Below are 14,528 nucleotides of genomic sequence, written 5' to 3'. Positions count from 1 at the left end.
ATTTAATACATGTTAATGGATGTCATATTAGTTATTACCTCTGAGTGGAAATTTATTGGAAGGGTCATGAAGGATATTCTGAATATTTCAGAAATATTCAAGATCTTAAACTGCATGGTGAGTATATGGTGAACATATAGGTAAAATTAATAAAACCAAACTCTTTACAAATTAGTAATGCAACAAATAAATATTTCATATAATTTACATGCATATATTTTTAAAATTTGTTATTTATTTGCAGTCTCAGGGCCTCAAACATAAAAGGAAAGTGTTTTACCTCTGAGCTAAATTCCTAGCCCCTAACTAAAAAATTGAAAATATATAAAACCAAATCATCTATTCAAGAAATTTACCAATTAGTGTGCTTTTATGTTATCATGTCATTCTCAGAGTAGAACTGAATACCTGCTTGGAGATAAATGAAATATGCACAGTTGTTTTGGGCCATTCTAATAAATATGGTGAAGTATGTGCATTTGATGGGTAGGAACCCAGAGTGATGAACTGAACAGATGTACAGTTCATCTAAGAAAACTAAGAATTTTACCCAATCAAAAGGCTGCAGTTCAATGTTATATAACTGTAATAAGTAATATGACTTGATATGAAAATAACTAGAATAGAAGCTGGCAAGATGGTACAGCAGGTAGGGCACTTGTCTTGTACGTGGCTGGCCCAGGTTCAAAGCCCAGAACCCCATTTGGTCCCCTGATCCCGTCCTGGAGTGATCCCTAAACACAGGATTTAGCACTGAACACTGCTGGGCATGGTCCAAAAACAAAACAGAATCCCTATTATTTTCTTTTGTGGAATATAGATTTTTATTTTTGGTATGTTCCTTTGGGATACAGTTTTATTGTGTTACATTATACCTGTGTGGAGGCACAGGCAGGGAAATTACTGCTGCAGTTATTCAACAACTGGCTTTTGTTGCAGTGGGTAGGGCATTTACTTTACATGTGGTCAACCCTGGTTCTATCCCTAGAAGTTTATATGGTATCCCAAGACCACCAGAAGTGCTCCCCAAGGATGGAGCCAGGAGTAAGCCCTGAGCACTGCCAGCTGTGGTCCCAAAACCAAAAGAAAAAGAACCCTAAGAATAGAACTACTATATGAGCTGGCAAATCCACTACTTGGTATCTAACCACATGATACAAAAACATTCATTCAAAAAAATACGTGGACACCTATATTCATTGCAGCATATAGTACAATAGCAAGGTTATGGAAGAAACCGAGGTGTCCAAGGACAGAAAAGTGGATAATGAAGCTATGGTATATAGATACACAATGGAATATTACTCAGCAACAGAAATTATGAAATCACACAATTTGCTACAACATGGATGGAACTGGAGGTTTTATGTTAAGTAAAGACAAAAGGACAAGATCAAGTACCAGGTGTTCTCACTAATCTGTTGCATATAGAATAGCATGTCTAAGGAATGGTAGGTTGCAAAGGTTGGTTAAAGATGGCTTTCACATTCTACATCACTGATGTACCAAAAGTAGCATACCACATTTGAAATACAGGGTGAAATACAACAATCTTCACACACTTTCCTCTGAGGAAACTTTTTTGGACCATTTTTAGTGGGTTATTCATAACAAGCAATACAAAATAAATTATTTATGTCCTGCATGGGGGGCAAGATTTGAGGATCAGGGTGGAGACATTCAAAATATGGTGGTACGAAGGTGTAATGGTGGTGGGATTGGTGTTGGAATATTAGCACTGTAGCACTGTACTCCGGTTGTTCATCTATGTGCTCGAGCAGGCACCAGTAGCATCTCCATTGTAAGACTTGTTGTTACTGCTTCTGGCATATAAAATTCGCCACAGGTAGCTTGCCAGGCTCTGCCATGAGGGTGGGATACTCCCGGTAGCTTGCCGGACTCTCCGAGAGGGATGGAGGAATCGAACCTGGGTCGGCCGCATGCAAGGCAAACGCCCTAACTGCTGTGCTATTGCTCCGGACCAGTTGGAATATTAAATGTAAAAAATTATCATGAATAACTTTATAAAAATAAAATAAAAATTTTAAAAATGGCTCTAGATTACAGAGATAAAAATTCCCAATAAAAGAGACATAGTAGGTGGGAGCAAAAATAGGAGGTCTGGAAGTAACATACGGGCAAGGGTCAGTGGTCACTGGACCTTTCATTGTGTAAAGGTATAATATCTGTATATATCTAAATCACTCACAGTGGCAGAAGTAGATCCAACAATAAGCATGGGCACCAACTACAAAAATTAAACTTAAAGATATAATTGTCAAGGATTCAAGTTGGGAGGTGGGAGGGAATTTGGAGTGAGCAGTGGAGGGATGAGGACATGGGTGGTGGCATTGGAAGTAGAAATGAATATGTAAACAACTATGTAAACACCATTGTAAACAACTATTATAAACAACTGTGTAAACCAATCACATTGTAAACAACTATGTAAATCAGTGTCTAAACCAAAGAAAAATTTTTAAAAGAAATTTGAACAGGGGGTACAGGTCAAGGGGATCCAGGTACATTGGTGGTGTTAAGGAATAATAAAGGTAAATACTCGAACTACAGAATCAACAACACCTTGTGTTCTCTCTTCTAATGAAGTCTGATATTTCTTGGAGTTCCTGCATTTTTCTAAATTTCATTTGTCTCTTTCATTTTGTTGCTGGTGGAGTTTCCCTGGGTGGCTTATGCAAAATGGGGAGAGAGGCAGTGGCCTTGGAAAGGAAATCTACAGCTTTTTCTCTCTCCACTTCTGTTACCAGTGTTAACACTGGGGTGATATAGGACTGAGGATTTTCTACAAAGAGCCCCCACGTGACACAAACTCCACCATCATATCCTCCCAGTCCCTTGTGTTCTGCTTGGCGTAGGAGATGATGACTATCACCTGATTTCCCAGGGACCTATAAACTCAGACTGAAGCAGGAAAGGAAAGTCGGTTGGGTCATCGTCTTGCCCTCATAGAAAAGAATTCCAGAAGACGAACAGTAATGTCTAATAAGGTTACTGGAAAATAAAGGGAGGTAAGTTAGGATACATGATTAAGAGATATGGGTGAGTGGTATAGCCTTATATCCAAAGCACAGACTCAACAAAACTGAAAACATGAGAACAAGCTGCAACCAATGAAACCTTGTAACATGCTGTCAAGTTGACAGGCAGGGAGATGGAGTGGGGGCTGCGAGGGGGAGGGGATACCAGCACACTGATGGAGAGAAGTTGACAATGATGGAGGGGTTCGTGTTGAAATACTATACGCCTAAAACTCAACTATCAATAATTTTGTAAAATCAAGCTCTTTTGTTAAAAAATATTTAATTAATTAAAATAAAAGAGAGAACGTGGACCTCTCCAGGGTGGAGATAGCTGAGGGTACACATCTCAAGAAGAGAGATGCAGGTGGCATGCACCCAGCAGCAAGAGTGTGAGCAGCATGGGCTGGCAACATGTGCACACATCCTTTGTCCAAAACAGTACTTTTGTTTTTATTTTGGGGCCACACCAGATTAAGGGGTTACTCCTGGCTCTGCACTCAAGAAACGCTCGGGTCACTCACCATATGGGATATTGGGTAGCGGGTGTGGGGGACATTGAATCCAGTGCCCTCCCCATAGTACTACTCTCTGGATTCCCAAATTAGTTTTAATACACTTTTCTTATACTGTCCTGTCCATTGCTAAGGTGGTTGCCAGAGGGATTTTTAGAACAGTTGATGGTCATTTAATATTCTTCACCTGGCATTTGTTCCAGAGGTGGAGTCTCTTCTCCCTGGGGGCAGTGGATGTCCAACAACCTCTCTTCTCCAGAAGTCTCCTAAGCTTTGCCTGGAATTACGCATCTTAGTGTCTTTCTATCTCATTCATGTCAAAGGCGTCCATACGTTTCAGATCTTGTTTTCCCCAAAGTATATTAACAGAGCCAACCTCCCCACTCCCCCTCCCCCAAATACCTACTTGCAACAATTTGATTCTATTTTACATTTTTATCCTTTGTTACAATGATTCTTTGCTCTTAAAGTTTAAACTAATTAACTATGCTTTCCATGATCCCTCTTCAGTTTTTTCATTGTATTTCTCCTGTTCAGCATTTTTGTTCGGTTTGGTTTACAGTTTCAGTTGCTTTGAAGAGGAACTCATATTGTTTATGAAGACATTTTCTGATACACTGTCCTGCATTTTTGTGGTTGAGATTCTCAAACTTCACTGAATTCATGACACCTATTCTAAATTCTTCTATTGTTCCTCCAAATATGTGTCATTAGTTTGGTGTCAATATATTCATGCTTTCCTTTTTTTGTAAATGAGCTTTTTATTCAATATTTTAAAATACAGATTTTTGTGATAATTTATAAATAAATTTGGTATAATAAACTAATACTTTGAACCAGAAAAATATAGGCAAAAATTAATTTTCTCAAACGTTGCCAACTGCAAAGGAGTTACCATTAGCTTACAGGTGGTTCATACAGATGCCTAAATTTGTTCTTTATATAAAAATAGTTTATTGTTACAATTCTGTATATAACCATTTGGTTTAACCTAAGTTCTTGTTGCTGAAATATATTATTTTAGAGACTCCAATTGAAAAATCTTCTACCTACCTTAGACTACAGTCCTTGATGGGCAGAGTCAGAAAACTGACCACCCCCAAACCCCACACCACACAGGTAACTCAATTACAGGCTTCCTCAGGAAACCAGCTCCAACCAGTAAACTTGATCTAGTAGAGAATGGAACTGTGAGGCAATGACTGACAATAGAGATAATGTCTATCAAAAGTTAACAGCTTCAGGTATCGTTGTTTTATATTTCTGTACTTTGGGCACATCCAAAACTTCTTCATAGTCTACACTCATTCTCTTTGCCCAGCGACCATCTGTAAATTCTTACTTTCAAGACAATCTTTCTTAAAACATTCCACAGAGCCACAAAATTTGCAGCCATCACCATCAAAATAAAGTCTTCTGGGATCATCGATTATCGGGACAAGACATAGACAGGTGCCCCATTTCCCCACCAAAAAAAAAAAAAACATTTTGCAAAAGGAAATTCACCTAGAGTTAAGTCCACTTTTGCTTTGCACTTGGTTATTTCATACTCTGTGGACCCACACTGTTAACATATTCCCGTGCCCATATCTTGATTCTCAAGGGCAGCTGGGCAATCTGCAACCCCATGGCCAGGTTTTCTACAATGGAAGCATACCATTGCATTTTTCTTTGCTGCTTGCCTTTTTAATTGTCTTCCTTCTTCATGATTATGTTTTTTAAAGCAACTGCTATTTCTTCCCTTACTACCTGTTTGTTGCTATTATCTCCATGTTGTGAGATATCTGTGTTTTCTCTTAGTTTTGTCCATGAATCCATTCATAACTTCATTTAAATACTCCTTTTACTTGTTATGTTTGTGTTTTGCTTGGGGTGCATTCTTTTAAAGGGACACTTCATGTTAATGCTTTGGTAGGTTTTGACATTTCCCCTCAAAGGCTCTTTTCTTCAAATCTTCCCACTATGTGGCAGAGAAAGTGCTCTTGTTTTGGGTCATAGTAACTCGTGCCCACCTGGTCATGGTTTCGCCGTAACTATTTATTAATCAGGAAGAATCCTCCAGAGCAGCAGAGTTAGCAAGAGAAGCCCAGAGCCCATGCAACCCCACGCTTTTCTTTCAGTGTTTCCATTCTGTGTTTTCTGGGATCATTTTTTAGACATTCCGTTTTCTTTTTTCTCTCAGTAGTTGGCACTGTGGCCTTAGTTTTGGGTCATCTTATTTATCAAGACATTGGGAAGGAGCGAAGGGATTTGAGAGTTCAGATACCACAAATAGAGTGTTGGGGACAAGAAAGACAATTTATGCTGAGAAGCCTATGCTAACATTTCCATCTTTAGGACCAGACCAGAAAACAATTCATGTTCAGAGTTGCTTTCTGGGTCTTTGCACAATGTTGTGGGTTTCTATCAGTTATACGGGGGAAAGGGTGTTCAACATAGTTGCTGAATCTCTTACTTCCTGAAGGCTGGGGCCAAGAAACTCTGATGTAAAGGATAACAAAGATCTCTCCAGGGCTCTGGATATAGTTTCAAGTCTTATTTAGAAAGCAGCATAGTAATTCACTGTAACTGTGAAGATCATACATGCCAGTCTGGGTAATTAAAAACATATGCACTCCCTCAGCTTGTTCCACTGTTGGAAATGACCACTGGCCAAGACTACAATTCTCTTTCATTATCTGTTCCATCACCTTTGTGAACAAATAATCATGTACCACAGGAAAAACACGTAGCTTGCTTTAGTAGAGAAGGCAATGAGCTGTTTGTAGTTTGGTTGGGTAACAGTTTTCTGGTTGTGCTAGGGGAGAGCTGTTATGAAGTCAGCTATTGCTCTATGTTGTGATGTCACTCTTATTCTCTGTTATTACTGTTGAAATACACTCCATTTTTTGACTTACTTATATTTTTGATTGTAAAATAGGTGTTTTGTAGACAAGATAAAATATATGACTTCATCCATCATGTCAATGTCTGAATTTTCAATAGGATGATCTAATACATTTATGTTTAAAGTAATTACTTATAAGAAATGACTTCTGCCATTGTGCTAATTATTTTCCATATATCACATATCTATGATCTTCATCAAGTTTTGCATTACTGTATTTTTGTGGAATTTTCCTCTAATTCCATAAAGGGAAACTATTATCCCATGTTTTCCCTAATTCTTGGATATTGTTAAAATCACGTTCACTGCTTTCTTTTTTTTATTATTTGTACCCTAACCTTATATAATGTAGTCACATAATATAAATGATACATTTCTAGATTTTTTTCAAGAACTTTTCCAAGTACCGCAGATACACTTTAATTCTAACAGTTTGGAAATGATCAAGTTAATGATCATTTCTTTCTCTACAAGCTTTCTTTCAGAGTTATCACAGCCAGTCAAATAATAAATTCAATCAACCGAATTAGATATGTTTCCAGAATCTAACTCAATTATTTCTATTCCAATTGTATCACTAATATAATTATTGGTTATTTCACCATAAAGGTATCCATGTCTGATGATTTCAGTAACGCATTCAATAAACTATCTTATCCATAATTTACCTTACATGCCTAAGAACTATTTCAAAATACTACTCCATTTTAAATGTGAGAGTATTTTGCCTCATCTTGCCTGAGTGGAATTTCTCCCTTTTTTGCTTGAACTATTGTGAAGCAACAAAATATTCTTACCTTCTGGTTTGGCTGTTGTGGGAGCGTAAAAATAGACTTCCAGTAGGACCAGGTAAAGAACACAAAGATCACATGGTAGAATATGAGGTAGATAACTGAAATTTAAGAAAAATATTAATGTTTAAATTATCTTTTGAAAATTATATTTGGTCAATTTCTAAGAGTTCACAAAAAACATTATATTTAACAATAGCATTATATTTTGTTTTTCAACTATCAAGTATTTTCTAATATTCTTAATAAAGGTTTGGGGTTGGAGCAATAGCATAGTAGGTAGGGCATTTGCCTTGCACGTGGCTGACCCAGGTTTGATTCACAGCATATGGTCCCCTGAGCACTGCCAGGGGTAATTCCTCAGTGCAGAGCCAGGAGTAACCCCTGTGTATTGCCAGGTGTGACCCAAAAATAAAATAAAATAAAATAAAATAAAATAAAATAAATAGAGGTTCATTCTTACCATTTCTAATGAAGCAAAATTAAAAATTTTAATGACATGGGTTTTCTTTTTCGATTTCTGGTATAAAGAAATACAAAATAAATTCAACAGAGATTGTAGTGAATCAGTATGTTGCTTTAGCAAACTCATTTTGCATTTTTAAAATTTATTTTTAATTTTATTTTTAAATTTATTTTTAATTGAATCACTGAGGTACAAAATTTCACAGTTGTTCATGATTGAGTTTCAGTCATACAATGTTCCAATTCCTGTCCCTTCACCAGTGTACATTCCCACCACCAATGTCCCCAGTTTACTCGGCGAATCCCACAGTCACCTGCCCTGCCTCTCCCCAACCTCTTTATAGTCACCTGCTTCTATAGCAGGCACTTTTCTTCTTTCTTCTCTTCTTGTTCTCCTCCTCCTCCTCCCCCTCCTCTTCTTCTTCTTCTTTCTCCTCCTCCTCCTTTCTTCTTCTTCTTCTTCTTCCTTCCCTTCTTCTTCTTCTTCTTCTTCTTCTTCCTTCCCTTCTTCTTCTTCTTCTTCTTCTTCCTTCCCTTCTTCTTCTTCTTCTTCTTCTTCTTCCTTCCCTTCTTCTTCTTCTTCTTCTTCTTCTTCTTCTTCTTCTTCTTCTTCTTCTTCTTCTTCTTTGTTCTTCTTTTTCTTCTTCTTTGTTCTTCTTTTTCTCCCTTTCTTCTCTTCTTCTTCTTCCTCTTCCTCTTCTTCTTCCTCCTCCTCCTTTCTTCTTCTTTCTCCTCCTCCACCTCCTCCTGCTCCTCCCCCTCCTCCTCCTCCTCCTCCTCTTCTTCTTCTTCTTCTTCTTCTTCTTCTTCTTCTTCTTCTCCTCCTCCTCCTTCTTCTTCTTCTTCTTCTTCTTCTTCTTCTTCTTCTTCTTCTTCTTCTTCTTCTTCTTCTTCTTCTTCTTCTTCTTCTTCTGCCTCTGTTTCTCCTTCTCCTTCTTTCCTCCTCCTCCCCGCCCTCCTCCTCCTTCCCCCTCCCCTCCTCCTCCTTCTCTCTCTCTCGACAGGTTTTGAATCAGAGACTTCTATTAAAAGTTGAATTTTCTCAAAGTTACCACAAGAAACTGGGGGTAAAAGTGAAATTTTCTTTATGACAATGAAAGAAGCTGCTATGGCCAGTTGTCATTACCTCTGCCACTATGAGTACTGCTATGGCTAAGTAATTCCAAAGCAGTAGAGTTAGTTTATAGCAAATATTCATATATATCTTTTATTTTTTATCTTTTATTTCCTTTTATATCCCTTTGCTGTGCTGGCTTAGGGTTACATGCATACTTGATTGTAGTTGTTCATCTGATAAAAGTGAACAACATGGATTGAAAACCTTGTTCTTGCATACGAGTTGGCCCAGAGTTTCACTCCTTTGTTACGGAGCTCACAAACATTCTGGTTGTAGTGATCACTAGCTGTCAGAAACCGGCCATAGTGGTCACACAACTTTAGTTGTGATGATTGCTGGTGGAAGTTGCACACTTCATTTGTGGTGCTCACACACACATATCTGTTTATAGTACTCTGGAAATTACACATTCTGATGTGGCACTGGGCGTCCCGAACAGAAGGACTTCAGAGACAATACTTGTCACATGAAGGTTGCACCAGGGATCTATTTATGGTCTTCTGTTTTTTCGCTGGTACTTTTTTTTAACCATCCTGAGACCTTTCAATAACTTTGGGAGATAGAGAACAATACAGGGATAGTTGATCTGCTATCAAAAATAACTATTGATTGTCCATTCACAAGAAAAGCACAAAGAAACCAGGTTTTAAATATAGGAGTTCTAACTTTAAAATCCAAACTCTTCTCTATAGCCTATATTGCTTGCCCCCTAGTAACACTGTATCATTGAGAGGGTAATAAATGTGACTTGTTACTGATTCCCTATTTATATATTTGACCACAACCCGTCTCCCCAAAAGATCTCTTCTAATAAGAAAAAATTTAGTGTTGTCTATAAAGATCACTGCTTCACTGTGAGTTTTTATATAGTGGGCTGTTATTAATTCACTTCATCAGAAGACCCAAGGGAAAGAGGTGACTCAAGTTCACATTCACATAACCAAGGCTTTCATAAATTTATGTCTTAGCTGAAAAAAGCCCAATCTCCTGACACAGTTTTCCCATTTTTATGATATAAAAACCTTTTTGTGTGCTTCATTTGTGTATTATGGAATCACATTTTTAAATTCAAGAAATAAAAATTAATAAGTAAATTGTTCACTTCTTACATATATCTGGTCTCCACCTTCCAAGCCTAAGACAAAACACCAACTTGGTCTGTGTCATTGTGGAGTTTTTACAGTAAAACATTCATATTAATTTATATTAGTCACTTTATAACTTGATCACTTGACATCACGTTACTCAAAGATTTGCTCGAGTGGGTGCCAGTAATGTAATTCGTTCCTGTCGCGTACCAGTGTAGCCAAATGGCATCTGCTCATTCTAGGAACACGAACAGCCTCAAACTGATCATTCAGGGTCTTGAAGAATAGTCTGACCATCTCGTAGGTGGGCGGCCATGCGATCTTTTGACGTCCCGTGGAATCCAGTCTGTAATGGCTCTAGTTCAGTGGTCGTCTTGAAATCTCATTACGTGTCCAACCAATGTGATTTTTGATGCCGTAGCAAACAACACAGTGTCTCTGATTCATGATTGTTGGCAGAGGTTGGAACTCTGGATTTTTTCTCTCATTTGAGTGAAGCGTGATATTCCAAAAATAGCTCTTTCAATTCCTCTTTGGGAGACCCGAATAGCGTTCTCATCACATTTTCGTAGGGCCCAGGTCTCTGAGGTGTATGTTAATGCAGGAAGAACAGTGGAATCGGAGAGATATGCCCAGAGCTGGAGGTTCTTCGTCCTCTTTGCTATTTCTTCAATGCTCTTGAAGGCGTTCCAAGCTGCTCTCTTCCTCCTGTGCAGCTCGGGTGCCAGGTCATTTGTCATGTTGACTTCTCGACCTAGGTACACATAAATGTTGCAATCAGAGATGGTCGTTCTTTTGAGAGCGAATGGAATGTCAGGAACAAGACCATTTCTCATGAACATTGTCTTTGTGAGATTTAGCTGTAGTCAGACCTTTCCACACTCACAGTCAAAGTCAGCCAGCATTCGTGCTGCTTGACTGATGTTTGGTGTTATTAGAACGATGTCATCAGCAAAGCGGAGGTGATGTAGCTACCGACCATTCCTTCACTCGATTCCTTCCAATTCCAGTCATCACATGACGTTCTCGAGGGTGGCACTGAAGAGTTTCAGAGAAATGGTATCACCCTGAGAACCCCTCTTTTTTTTCCTTCTTAAATTTTTATGAGTGAAACACCATGAGCTACAGTTGTAGACTTACAAATGTTTGTGCTTGGGTTTCAGTTATACAAAGATCGAATACCCATCCCTCCACCAGTGCCCATTCTCCACCACCACCAGTCCCAGTATCCCTCCCTCTCCCCATCCCCCCATCCCACCCTACCTCTGTGGCAGGGCATTCCCTTTTGTTATCTTTCTCATTTTGAGTGCTGTGGTTTGCAAAAGACACATTGAGTGGCAATCTTGTTCTATCTATAGTCTACTCTCATCATGCATTTCTCATCCTTAGAGGAGCGTCCCAACACCCTTTATTTGTTGCTCCCTTCTCTATCTGAGCTGCCTTTTCCCCTAGCATGTGGGGCTGTCCTCAAAGCCATAGAGTAATCCTCCTGGTACATATCTCGGCTATTCTAGGGTGTTAGTCTCTTATTTTGTTACTTTATGTTCCCCAGATGAATACAATCTTTCTATGTCTGTCCCTTTCTTTCTGACTCATTTCGCTTAGCATGATACTTTCCATGTAGTACCACTTGTATATGAATTTCATGACTTCATCTTTTCTAACAGCTGCATAGTACTCCATCGTGTAGATGTACCAAAAATTCTTTAACCAGTCATCTGTTCTCAGGCATTCAGGTTTTTTCCAGATTCTAGCTATTGTAAAGAGTGCTGCAATGAACAAACAAGTGCAGATGTCACTTCGACTATACTTTTTTGCCTCTGTGGGATATATTCCCAGGAGTGGTATTGCTGGGTCAAATGGGAGCTCAATTTCTAATATTTTGAGGATCGTCCATACTGTTTTCCAAAAGGGCTGAACCAGTCGGCATTCCCACCAACAGTGAAGGAGAGTCACTTTCTCGCCACATCCATGCCAACACCAGTTACTTTTGTTCTTTTGGATGTGGGCCAGTCTCTGTGGTGTGAAATGATATCTCATTGTTGTTTTGATATGCATCTCCCGGATGATTAATGATGTAGAGCATTTTCTCATATGCCTTTTAGCCATTCGGATTTCTTCTTTGAGAAAGTTTCTGTTCATTTTGTCGCCCCATTTTTTGATGGGTTGGTTGTTTTCTTCTTGTGGAGTTCAACCAGTATTTTGTATATCCTTGATATAAACCCCTTGTCAGATGTGTATCTGGAGAATATCCTTTCCCATTCTCTATACTGTCTTTGTATTTTGGTCACTGTTTCTTTGGAGGTGCAGAAGCTTCTTAGTTCAAGATAGTCCCATTTGTCTATCTCTGTTTTCACTTGCTTTGCCAGTGGCGTGACATCTTTGAAGATACCATTAGCTTCAATGTCATGGAGGGTTTTGCCAACTTTGTCTTCAATATACCTTATGGATTCCGGTCTTACGTTGAGGTATTTAATCCATTTTGGAGAACCCCTGTCTTAATGTCAATGATCACCTCCCCGTAGAATGGTGAGATCCTGGTAGTGAATCCGCAATCCAGCTCACGGAGGATCCTGATGTATTGAATTTGAATGCCTTGTTTGGCTAGGGCTTCAGTCCCAACAGAATCAAAGGCTTTCTTTCTTTAAATCAATGAACGTTAGACAGAGCAGCATCTTGAACTCCTAAGAAACCTCAAAGAGCTTGGTTATCGTGTGGATATGGTGCTGAACCCTTTTTGGAAACTGGCTTGCTCGCATGGTTGTCCTTCATCTAGTGTTCTACCAATCCTATTCAGGATGACTCGATGACTTGGTGGATCCATCAAGACATCGGAGAATGCTTTTCCCAGCTTCTGCCACATCTGCCAGCACTGCTGCTCTTCTCGCTTTGAGGTCTTCCTTTATCACTTCTCTGCACTGCTTTGCAAGCTCAGACGTTTGCTTGCAGTTGCCTGAGGCTTGCGCCAAGCCATGCTGGAGAATGAGCTTGAGAGTTTTCGAAGAGAGACGTCTTTTTGTGGCTATTTCTCTCTCGGCATTCTTCACACAATCATGGAGATGCTGAAGCAGTCGATCGTATCCTCTTCAATGTTGTCAGTGATGGCATCTTGCCATGTTGCCGCAATAGTGCAGAAGAGCTCCCAGTTGGTGGTCGTTTTGGGAGATCTCTTCTTTTTTTATTTATTTATTTATTTAAAATTTTTATTAGTGAAACACCATGAGGTACAGTTGTAGACTTACAATTTTTTGTGCTTGGATTTGATTATACAATGATCAAATGCCCATCCCTCTACCAGTGCCCATTTTCCATTAAGGGAGTCTTCTTCTTAAACTTTGCATCCCTTTCTCCCCGCTCTATGAAGTAGAATTTTTTATGAAGGAGACGGTAGTTTGATCCCATTTTTGGAAAAATTTTGGAATTTTGGAATTTTGGGACAACAGCGACATGAGTCAGGCAAGACCATCGATTGAATATGATGTGGTCGATTTCGTTGTGGAACCGTCCACTGGGAGGCTCCCATGTCCAAAGTTTAGATTTGGCTTTCTGGAATTGTGAGTTACCATGGATGATCTTTGTCGACATGATGAACTCAGACAGTCTCTCACCCTGTTCATTCCATTCTAGGCCATGGGTCCCGATGTGGAGTTCTTCGGCTGATCTTCTTGATCCTATCTTGGCGTTAAAATCACCAACAATGATCTTGTAGAAGGTGTGGTCTTCTTTATAGAACTTTTCCAGCTCCATGTAGAACTTCTCAATTTCTCCTTCATCATTATTGGATTTTGGTGCGTAGACAACGAAGATAGAAACTGCCGGCAGTGAACCAATCTATTCAAGTGTAATCATCTGATTCAGGTTGTTAGGTATTCGAATGAATCAATGTTTATGGCCAAGTTCATATTAACAAGGACACTGACACCACCGATGCCTCTTATGTCACATGTTCTGACAAAATATTCATAATAACATAAGAAATTTTGCAATATTTTACTTTATATGTTCTATTTCTTTTGAAAGATTTTATATTTGCAAGTCTTGCCCGCACAGCAAAGTCTGGCAAGCTACACGTGACGTATTCAATATGCCAAACACAGTAACAACAAGTCTCGCGATGGAGACGTTACAGGGCCCGCTCGAGCAAATCGATGAACAATGGGAGGACCGTGGCCATGTCATATTTAAAGGTTCAAAATAGTACACTGAAAATTCTTCTAAAAGTACTAATAGTTCCCCTCCCTACAGGAAGCAATTATCAATGTCATGACACCGTCTTTATCTTTTCAAATTTTGTACCTATGAAAACACTATACTTGCGTGATTTTTTTCACACAAAATGGAGTATTCTATACATACTGGTTTTCATTTTATTTTTCACTTTCTATCAGTTGGGGATCATTCCACTTAATATAAATGGAAGCGAGCATCTTCACTCTCCTTTAAAAAGTTGCATGGGATTCCACTGCATGTGTATTGGGATTGATTTATAAAATCAATCATTTTATAAAGATGGACTTTTATAAAGTCCATCTCTGATAAAACTGTCTAATATTCATCTTTCTCTTACTAAAACAAATGATGCTGCTACAATGCATGACTATATATGTCATTGTGGCATCCACTAAAA

At 38.8% G+C, this 14,528-nt stretch overlaps 1 protein-coding gene and 1 pseudogene across 2 annotated transcripts in view; both read right to left on the bottom strand.

Annotated features, from left to right (window-relative positions):
• The window catches only part of ZDHHC15 (zinc finger DHHC-type palmitoyltransferase 15), a 216,326-nt gene that overhangs the window by 110,644 nt on the left and 91,154 nt on the right, over positions 1-14,528 (bottom strand). For both annotated transcript variants that reach the window (XM_056130115.1, XM_056130116.1), the window contains one exon: positions 7,238-7,332. In XM_056130115.1, the coding sequence (XP_055986090.1) occupies positions 7,238-7,332 (95 nt within the window). The remainder of the gene's footprint in view (positions 1-7,237; positions 7,333-14,528) is intronic.
• Positions 4,778-5,573, bottom strand: LOC130038179 (zinc finger CCHC domain-containing protein 9-like; annotated as a pseudogene).

This window comes from Sorex fumeus, unplaced genomic scaffold, assembly GCF_029834395.1.
Source record: "Sorex fumeus unplaced genomic scaffold, SorFum_2.1 ptg000073l, whole genome shotgun sequence".
Taxonomy (NCBI): domain Eukaryota; kingdom Metazoa; phylum Chordata; class Mammalia; order Eulipotyphla; family Soricidae; genus Sorex; species Sorex fumeus.
The sequence above is the reverse complement of the archived record's forward strand: the minus strand, read 5'-3'. Positions and strand labels throughout refer to the sequence as shown.